An 11,117-nucleotide genomic window follows, 5' to 3' on the forward strand; every position below is an offset into this window, starting at 1 on the left:
TGCGCTCGAGCACGTGCATTCTCCGCTCTGCCGCGCACTCCCGTCATTTAAAAATTAACGGTCATTTCGTTTTACCTCACCCACTAACACATTAGTTTAGCGGTTTATTTATTTTAAATTTTTATTTAAAACCGTACAGATTTGAGTAAACTTATATTTTCGTGATTTTCGATTGATTTGACACATCTAAATCAACAGACCATGATGAAAGGACTGAAACTCAGGGCTTTTGATTGTGTTATCTAAAGACCTGGAGCCGCGCTATACTTCTGTGGTGAGACAAGAATATTGTTAGCCTGAAGATAATTCAATGTTTTTTCTTCTGTTAATAAAAATCTGCTTTAAATATTGTGATGAAGTTATTGGTTATTTTATTTCGATATCTATAATGTCTGATGTTGAGGTAGGCCTACACACAGTGTGGTTTTATTAGAAATGATATACTGTGCTGTTTAAATCGAAAATTAGGCTACTTCAGTAATGAATAAGGAATTATTAGGCTAAAAGAATAATCTAATGCATTGATTTCATCCTCCATATTGTGTGGGATGATGCAGTTTACTTATTTTAATCAGATTAGATTGCGATGGATAAAAACACAGCATGGATGTATTCATTACTGACGTGTAAACGGACCTAGAAAAATATTTTAGGCTAACGTTCTGGGAACGTTCCCCTAACGTTAGTTTCTGGTTCCCAGAAAGTTTTTTAAGGTTTGTTTTTGGTTATCTTTACGGAAATAAAACGTTAGTTTCATGGTTTCTATAACGTTAGGGTAACGTTCTCCTAACGTTAGTTTCTGGTTCCCAGAAAGTTTTTTAAGGTTTGTTTTTGGTTATCTTTACGGAAATAAAACGTTAGTTTCATGGTTTCTATAACGTTAGGGTAACGTTCCCCTAACGTTAGTTTCTGGTTCCCAGAAAGTTTTTTTAAGGTTTGTTTTTGGTTATCTTTACGGAAATAAAACGTTAGTTTCATGGTTTCTATAACGTTAGGGTAACGTTCCCCTAACGTTAGTTTTTGGTTCCCAGAACGTTATGGGAACCAGAAACTAACGTTCTATTAACGTAAAGAAAACTTTCCTGGAGAACCAAAAACGGACCTTAGAAAATAACGTTCTGGGAACCAAAAACTAACATTAGGGGAACGTTCTGGTAACCAAAAACTAACGTTAGGGGAACGTTCTGGGAACCAAAAATTGTTAGCTGGGTATACACAAACTAACCTACTGTCACAGTTCAGCAGAAAGAACCCAAGGAGAGGATCCGCGTGCAATAAAAGGACTTTAATATCAAAACCACACAAGGGTCAGTCCAAAATCCAGGGAACACACGAGGGAGAACATACAACACAGATTCACACAAGACAACTGAACACAAGGGCTATATATACACAGATGAAGGGACAAACAGGTAATGAGGCACAGGTGAAACCAATAGACAATAACGAGACATAAAGCATGATGGGAACTGGAGTCCTTACAACAACATAGGCAGACCATAGTAGCATGGCGCCCTCAGGTGGCTAACCGAGCAACAGGGCGTGACACCTAATTTACTGAGTGTCTGAGGCTGCGTCCGAATACCCGCACTTGCGGTCTTTGCATTTGACCAATTGACTACTTTCATCCCAGCAAACACGGAACGTTCCCCTAACGTTAGTTTTTGGTTCCCTTTTGGTTATTTTTTGGGATCCAAAAAATAACGTTCTAAGAACGTTCTTTTCAGGTTTTAGTTTTTGGCAACCAGAAAATAACGTTCCCAGAACGTTGCAGGCTGGTTTTTTTTTAAATAACCAGAAAATAACGTTCTCTTATGGTTATTTATTGGTTATTTTTTGCAACCAGAAAATAACCATAAAGTAACGTTCCCTGATGGTTATTTTCTGGTTATTTTTTTGCAACCAGAAAATAACCAGAAAGTAACGTTCCCTGATGGTTACTTTCTGGTTATTTTTTGCAACCAGAAAATAACCAGAAAGTAACGTTCCCTGATGGTTATTTTCTGGTTATTTTTTTGCAACCAGAAAATAACCAGAAAGTAACGTTCCCTGATGGTTCTTTTTTTGGCTATTTTTTATGGTAAAAATAGTCAAAACTGGTAAACGTCAGTGACATGTGCAATACATAATTATAAGATCACATTGAAAACCAAATGAAATTAATAAATGTGCCCTTTAATGGCTGAAAATAATAAACTAGTTAAGCTAAATGAAAATGCAATCATCTATATCCATGTGTATTTCTTTAGTGTGGTTGTCTGTTACTGTATGTGTGTGCGCTCCAGCACGTGCATTCTCCGCTCTGCCGCGCACTCCCGTCATTTAAACATTAACGGTCATTTCGTTTTACCTCACCCACTAACACATTAGTTTAGCGGTTTATTTATTTTAATTTTTTATTTAACTGAAACTCAGGGCTTTTGATTGTTAAATCTAAAGACGGAGCCGCGCTATACTTCTGTGGTGAGACAAGAATATTGTTAGCCTGAAGATAATTCAATGTTTATTCTTCTGTCAATAAAAATCTGCTTTAAATATTGTGTTGAAGTTGTTGGACTTTAAAGGCAGTCCTGCATGTTCAGAAATTTGAAGAGACAACTTGCTCAAAAGTAATATGAGGTTTTATTATCAGATGTGAAAAGCTGTAACAAAGCTTTGGGTTGTCAGACGACCTCCGAAAAACCAACAACCCAAAATATTCAAATACACCCATATTTATAAAGTATGTGACGTCGCTCGTATCTTCTGACTCCTCCTCTGCTTTTTGCTCCCTTTCCACCAATCACCGTGAAGTCCTTTTTCTTAGTTCCTGTAAAATAACATTTCAAAACGTATATCCTGTGGTCAATCGCCAGTCCTGAGGAATGTTCTCCAGGACAGTTTCTTTTTGGGGAGCGGTCTCCTAAAAACAGTTCCCTGTGGCCGGACAACATACTGTTGGACTTTAAAGGCAGTCCTGCATGTTCAGAAATTTGAAGAGACAATTTGCTCAAAAGTAATATGAGGTTTTATTATCAGATGTGAAAAGCTGTAACAAAGCTTTGGGTTGTCAGACGACCTCCGAAAAACCAACAACCCCAAATATTCAAAAACACCCCTATATGTGACTCCCGTAGTCCTCTCCGTTTAATCTGCCGCCATCCAGTGAAGCTTTTCCTGTGGTCTATCCTACAAGAACCCTCCCCCAAGGAGTGGTCTCCACTATTGTGGCCGGACAACACACCAACATTCTTAACATTCTTTTAGTAAAAAGAAAACACTTAATCATCTAATGTTTTTAATTATATAGCGTTGTTTCTTAATCCTATGATTCATTAAAACACATCACAACTCATGATTATACTTAGAACATATGCAGTGGATTGATTCATAACATTTATTTTTCTTTGTGACTCTTTATATGTGTGTGTGTTTATCTAGATAATTTACGACTCCAACCCCCAACTTTCTCTGTTTTCTTTGTTTGCCCCAGGAACTTTCCACTGAGTGAAATAGAAAGCACATGACAAAACACACAGCTTAATGAAACAAATGAAAGAAAACACTTATTGATTATATTGATATTTAAATCATACTTTTATCTAAAAAATATTCCCACAATTCCCTCTCTTGACCTCGAAAGAGGTCACACAAAATCCTAAATCAAATGTATATGATGTGCTACTCCCTTTTGTGTATTCTATCTCTATTCCTCCATATTTCAGTAAGCACTTGTCTGTTGATGTTATTGACCTTCTATGTATAGTTCGCGGTGTGGTGCTATTACCTTCCTTACTTTTTTGTATTCCAAAAATTATCCCTACGATGGTCCCTGCAATTATCCCTAACACACAACAACTTCCAATTTTCCCACAGTTTCATTTTGTTGCTGTTATATTCACCCTCTCTAGTAATATCTTGTTATCTTTACAACATCAACACTTCTTAAAAACTTAATACCTTAAAACCTGTAAGAAAACACTTCTTAAAAATACACTGTTAAACCTGAAAATTGAAAAACATTGAAAAACACTCAAAATCACACAATAATGAAAACTTGATTATAAGGAATAAATGGTTATTTGTATGTCCACGTCCGTGAACACTTCACTCAGAATCTTTTGTACTTTCTTGAAGTCTAGTTTATCTAGACCACACCCTAGCCGGGGTACTGAGACTGTTTTTACTCTGTTATCCACACACCAATCTCTCATGTGTTTTAGGCTTCTGTGAAACAGTCATATGTTGGTAAATCAGTACATTGTTCTTTAGTTATTAAGTGAAAAATGATTCTGCCGTCTTCTTCTGTAGTCACTGCACATTCACCTGGTTGTTTATTTTGATCAATTACTTTCTGTGTACCGTATCGTTGTTTGAACTGTTTAGCTATACCTGCTCCGTATGCACAGTCAGCACTTACACAGTGAGCCAATGGTTCTGTGTGTGGACTTGTGAAAATGTCACCTGTTTTGTGTATAATTTGGAGCTGTTGGTGTTGTTCAATAGCAATTTCAGTGTCTGTGTTACCGTTCCACTCTGTGTATCCTCCCTCTCTTGGACCTGAGTCCTCAGGTCCAAACCAGTGTCAGCAAGAGACCTAGAAGGGGGGTCACAAGCTACACAGGATGTTAAATGGAACCAAGTGTCTCCTTTGCCTTGGAGTTGCACACAATGTGAGGTGCGAGCTGTCACACGTATAGGTTGAGACCACCGTGGTTCATTCCACTTTCTGCGGAATTTTCTGATCCTGACCCAGTCTGTTGTGACTGGTGATGGCAGTTCCTCGGGTTGCGCTGGTACAGGAGTTACCTGATGGGAAAAGGTTCGAATCAGAGCTGTTAGTTTATCAAAATACACAGTATGTGACAATGGCTGCACTGTGTCCTCTCTCAACGCCGTGGTTGGTCCTGGAAATTGACGACCTGTAAGCAATTCAAAAGGTGTAAAGCCTGAGATCCTGTTGACAGAAGAACGAATAGACATGAGAGCAATGGGTAAAGCTGACAGCCAGTTCAATTTAGTCTGTGCACAGATTTTAGCCAATTTTAGTTTAATTGTCAGGTTTAAACGTTCAACCTTACCTTGGCTGGCCGCATGGTAAACTGCACCATACGCATGTGTTAGGCCTAGAGCCTGTTCAACAATTTTCAAATGTTCATTTTTAAAATGGGTGGCATTGTCAGATCTGATACGTCGTGGGAACCCATAATGTGGAATGTAATGGTTGATTAGACACTTTATACGGCCGTACTGTCCTCTCGGCCGACAGGATATGCTTCTGGCCAACCAGTGAAATAATCAACAATCACCAAAACATAGCGTTTGCCATGTACTCGTGTAATCATGTCTGTGAAGTCAATCACAATTTCTTCCCCTGGACCAGATGTCAAAGGGAAACACCCCCGTTTGGGTTTGATGCTAGGTTTTACATTGTGTTCCTGACAGATACAACAACTCGTCACATGACCTGACACCATGGATTGCAAAAATGGATGCCACCAATGTTCGAGAGCTCTCATCATTTGTTTGTCACTGACATGGCTTACCCCATGGGCTTGTGTTAACATTGAACCGGTCAGAGAGACAGGCAATGCCGGGCGTCCATCTGGCGCTTGCCATAGACCATCACTAGCACAGATGCCTCCATGCTGTGACCAGACTGATTGTTCTTCAGGGGCAGATTTCTGTTGTTCTTTGACCAAATATTCTCGAGTGAAACGAGGCAAAAGATCACTACAGGCTCTATCTGATCTTACCACCTGCTGAGTTGCAACATAGCCAGCTTCAGTTTTGGCAGCTAGATCAGCTGCATTGTTACCATCAGTGATAGGGGAATCATTTTTGGAATGTCCTGGACATTTAATAACTGCTACCTCTTTGGGTATCATCAGAGCCTCTAAAAGGTCTCTGGCTTCGCATGCATGCTGATTGGTCGACCTGAGGATGTGATAAAACCACACCTCTGCCATAAGGGCAATTCCACGTGGACAGCTGTTACAACATATGCTGAATCGGAATATATGTTCACACGGGTCTCACCAGCGTAGTACAGGGCTCTTGTCACTGCTATCATCTCTGCTCTCTGTGCTGACTGTTTTCCTGTCAACAATTCAGATTCTCTGGTCACTAATGAACTTCCCTACCTGTTCCACTACTGCATATGCTGCTTTCAGGCTACCATCTTCTGCTCTGAAACAACAACCATCTGTGAACAAGTGTCTAACTTGGGTGGGCTAGTCAATGGAACAGCGACAAATCTTCCCTGATTTTAGATGCTTTCTCAGTGATGGGTGCACAATCATGTGGTTGCCTTCATCATCAATCAGCCATGTTTATGCCTTCATGTGTGTATGTTAGATTTGGACTGGTCAGAATCTTGGCAATGCGTCTTTGTCGTCAAAGGAGAAAACGTGAATGATGATGAATTTACAAAAGACATGATTGAATGTGTTGTCAGGATTGTTAATGGATGACCCATAACAATGTGTGAAGTCTTGTGTACTACCTTAGCCAGGCCTGCTGCGAACCTAGAACAAAGAGGTTGTCTCTGCTCCACACAGTCTAAAAGTACACTGGCATACATCAGAACTTTTCTCCTACCCTGGTCTTTTTGGAATAGGACACCGTGTGCACTGGATCCTGACTCAGAGGTATCCAGGAAAAATGGTAACTCATAATTAGCACAGCTCAGGTGCACTGCATGAGCTAATTGTGTCTTAAGGTCAATGAACGTCCGTTCAGCCTCTGGTGTCCACTGAAGTTCTGCTTTCAGATTTTTCATGCCATGTTCCTTACCAACATTCTTAACATTCTTTTAGTAAAAAGAAAACACTTAATCATCTAATGTTTTTAATTATATAGCGTTGTTTCTTAATCCTATGATTCATTAAAACACATCACAACTCATGATTATACTTAGAACATATGCAGTGGATTGATTCATAACATTTATTTTTCTTTGTGACTCTTTATATGTGTGTGTGTTTATCTAGATAATTTACGACTCCAACCCCCAACTTTCTCTGTTTTCTTTGTTTGCCCCAGTAACTTTCCACTGAGTGAAATAGAAAGCACATGACCAAAACACACAGCTTAATGAAACAAATGAAAGACAACACTTATTGATTATATTGATATTTAAATCATACTTTTATCTAAAAAATATTCCCACAAAGTCATTGGTTATTTTATTTCGATATCTATAATGTCTGATGTTGAGGTAGGCCTACACACAGTGTGGTTTTATTAGAAATGATATACTGTGCTGTTTAAATCGAAAATTAGGCTACTTCAGTGATGAAAAAGGAATTGTTAGGCTAAAATAATAATCTAATGCATTGATTTCATCTTCCATATTGTGTGGGATGATGTATTTTACTTATTTTAATTAGATTAACGTTAGACAAGCGATGGATAAAAACACAGCATGGATGTATTCATTACTGACGTGTAAACGGACAGAGAAAAATATTTTAGGTTAACGTTCTGGGAACGTTCCCCTAACGTTAGTTTCTGGTTCCCAGAAAGTTTTTTAAGGTTTGTTTTTGGTTATCTTTACGGAAATAAAACGTTAGTTTCATCGTTTCTATAACGTTAGGGTAACGTTCCCCGTAACGTTAGTTTTTGGTTCCCAGAACGTTATGGGAACCAGAAACTAACGTTCTATTAACGTAAAGAAAACTTTCCTGGAGAACCAAAAACGAACCTTAGAAAATAACGTTCTGGGAACCAGAAACTAACGTTAGGGGAACGTTCTGGGAACCAAAAATTGTTAGCTGGGATGACGTGTTTCCTGTTTTTGGCCCAAGTGGTCTAGTGGGTGTGAAGATCCCAAGTGAGCAGTATTTCCAACCCGATGGGACACACTTAGCAAGTGCAAACATGTAACGGTAATTAATGTGGTGTTTCTAATTATGTCATAAAAAGCAGTTTTGCAAAATACACATTTTCACCAATAAAATGTGCAACACTACCTTTTACTACGAAATTATATGTAATATCTAATTATATAGTCAAGTCAAGTCCGATTTATTTTTATAGTGCTTTATTTGTATTGTATCAAAGCAGCTGCACCCAAAAAAGCAAAAGCAAAAACACATGTTAGCCAAACATAGAATGAATTAAAATATAACCTTAAAAAGTAGTTGTATAACTTAAACTGGAAAGCTTTCCGCAACATCTCGCAAAACCCGAGCAAAAAGTCTCATGATATATCCAGAACGTGATGCATGATGGGATACACATAGCCCTGACACCGCTCGGAAGCTGTATTCAAGATAGTGTGGGTTAAGTGTGCGTTAAGGTAACTGCACTTTGGCTTTATTAAGACATTGGACATACTTGCGCTCTACTTCCTGTCGCATGCACGCGCTCTCAAGTGGCCAAGACCGCAAGTGGGGGTATTTGGGCGCACCCTTACTATAAACAGTGCAAGAGGATTTGTAGTGCGGGCATGTAAACAAACATATATTATTAAGTCTCTTGTGGGATTATGTAGGCCTACACACAGCAGTGTGTGAAAGAGTGTCTGGTGCACATAGAGGAGAGAGTGTGTTACTGGCCTACAGATGGGTTTTAAGGCCCACTCACCTTTAAGTAGCACACTCAGCATTGCACAAAAAGCAGAGTTTAGTTTCTTTAATCTGGTTTATTTGAGCAAGATTTCAAATCGAATAACAATAACTAAAATGTACAACATATATGTTTATATACATAGGCCTACACTATTTGAAGATACATTTCTAATTATGCAAATGAAAAATAAATCGGTACACATATCAAGCATCTATAACAACTAATGTGAGTGAGTCAGACATCTGAATAAAAGCATTTAAACTGAATTCTCATATGAAAGTCTGAGTGATCAGAAAGCGCTATACTGAACAAATGTTTTTCTTGAGACACTGTCATTATTATTATTATGTGCGTGCCAAATTAAATCCCAGGAACTAAAAGCACATGTGCAGTTAAAAAACATACAACTTTAAAAAAACAAAATATAAGAAATAGAGATATATAAAAATGATTGTCATGCAGGGTAATGTTACAACACAGATATTTATAACACAGTCCCTTTCAATTGATTTCAATGATATAGTGATGATTATAACATATTTCACATTTTAACAAACAATTTAGATAGGATATCTGCCAAGGGTCCAAACACTGCCAGCCTGTCAGATATTAAAGTGATACTTCACCCAAAAATGAAAATTATGTCATCATTTACTCGCCCTCTTGTCATTTCAAACCTGTATGACTTTCTTTCTTCTGCAGAACACAAAATAAGATATTTTGAAGAATGTTGGTAACTGAACAGCTGTGGCAGCCATTGGCTTCTATTGTATGGACACAAAACCAATGCAAGTGAATGGCTGCCACAGCTGTTCGGTAAACAACATGTTTAAAAATATATTCTTTTGTGTTCTGCGGAAGAAAGAAACTCATGAAATGATGTAAATGAAGACAGAATTTTCATTTTAGGGTGAACTATCCTTTTAAGTGAGCTGGGCACCTTTCTTCAGTGGACAACTTTGTGTGTGTGACGTATACTATACTGTACTGTACTGTACACCATCATTGGTGAAATCTGAAAATGTATTTTACATGAACAGAAGAGCCGGAGTATGTATTTTCAAATCTAGCTCAAATAGGTTGGTGGCACCACAACATCAAATGTACACTTCTAGATACCTGTTGTTGTCCAACTCCAACTTAACTCCTAAAGTTAAAGCATTTTAAAAAGGAATAAAAAAATAAGGATGTTTGTTTGTTATATTAGAACCAGTCAATCAAAAGACAAGTCTGTTCCCCACACGGACACAGGGAGAACATGCAAACCCCACACAGAAAGGCTTCCCGTCCCAGCCAGGGCTCCAGCTGTGAGACAACTGTGCTAACCACTGAGCCACTGTGCCACCCATACTAATGTGGATACAAATAACAGAAAAACAATCAATAACCACAAATAACCACAGTTCTGTGGTAGCTTCCATTTTAACTTTGTGATTAGCTGTGTTTTTTTGGTTTTGTCTTTCTCCCTTTCTTCCTGCTCAAGTTGCTCAGCATCTTTTCTGATTAGAGCTGGATTTTGAATGGCCTGTTCTAATTCCTCCTCTTGTCTCATCATCTCTTGTCTGACTCTCTCTAAGTCTTCATGATGCTCTTCTGAGATCTCTCTTGTCTTTCTTTTCTCATCTCTTCTTTCATTCTCCAGCAGCATTTCTGGAGTATAGCAGGTGTTTGTGTTATTAAACACCAGTGTGTCAATCTTCTCCATCAGTTGAGAGACCTGCGGTCTGTTTGACAGATCACTGATGTTAAACTCAAGGTATCTTTGACCACAGCGATTGATCAAACCAGACAGTCTGTTGTTTTTCCTGATCATCTCCTTTAATGTTCTCTTGTGTGTTTTATTAGCATTAATAAAGAGAACTATGGTATATCTGAGGACCTCCTCACCAAACTTCTGTTCAAAGCCAGTCACATAATCCAGCTCCTGCTGTGTGAACGTGTTTAAAGGCAGAAGAAGCAGGACGGCATGAGCACCTGGTGCACACAGATCAAGAGCTCTCTTCAGCTGTGAGTTAAGATCATCACGAGTGTTGGTGGAGTAGACGAAGTCTGGAGTGTCTATGACGGTCACTCTTCTGTTGTTAACGCCATCAGTGTGTGTTTGACATTCTCTCGTCACAGATGAAGAACTCAGTTCTGAGAGAAATACACTTTCATTGAAGATGATGTTTCCCGTTCGGCTCTTTCCTACTCCAGTTCTGCCCATCAACAGCAGCCGGCGTTCATCTTCATCATCACTCATCAACACTTTANCATATATGGTGTGCATATAGTGTGGGATGGCCCCTATAGAAACCCACCATCAGTTTTTTCTACTTATGAGAAATAATGTTTGTATAGTCAATTATATTGGAATAATATTTTTCAAACAAAATGCTTTCAAAAAACATACTGTAATTAAATCTGTTCAAATCCATGGGTACTGTAATTGCAAACTGCATAAACAGTTTTATTTGCAGGACAAAGGTCTAGAAGGCATTAAAATAATACATATTTAAGATACAGACAGAGACATTGGTTTCACAATATAACGTTACAGCAATCATAATGCAAACATTCGGAGA

General features: G+C 38.4%; 1 protein-coding gene across 1 annotated transcript; it reads right to left on the reverse strand.

Moving 5' to 3' along the window:
* Positions 1–8,141: 8,141 nt before the first annotated feature.
* On the reverse strand, positions 8,142–10,799 carry LOC130549687 (GTPase IMAP family member 4-like). Its single transcript, XM_057326992.1, has one exon. The coding sequence runs from the start codon at positions 10,793–10,795 to the stop codon at positions 9,875–9,877; it is 921 nt and encodes a 306-aa protein (XP_057182975.1). The 5' UTR covers positions 10,796–10,799; the 3' UTR covers positions 8,142–9,874.
* Between the last annotated feature and the right edge of the window lie 318 nt (positions 10,800–11,117).

This window comes from Triplophysa rosa, unplaced genomic scaffold (genome assembly GCF_024868665.1).
Source record: "Triplophysa rosa unplaced genomic scaffold, Trosa_1v2 scaffold148_ERROPOS969806, whole genome shotgun sequence".
NCBI classification, from domain to species: Eukaryota; Metazoa; Chordata; class Actinopteri; order Cypriniformes; family Nemacheilidae; genus Triplophysa; species Triplophysa rosa.

Coding starts and splice junctions, on each gene's coding strand:
- LOC130549687 (XM_057326992.1), bottom strand. CDS start 10,795: ATGAGTGATGATGAAGATGAACGCCGGCTGCTGTTGATGGGCAGAACT.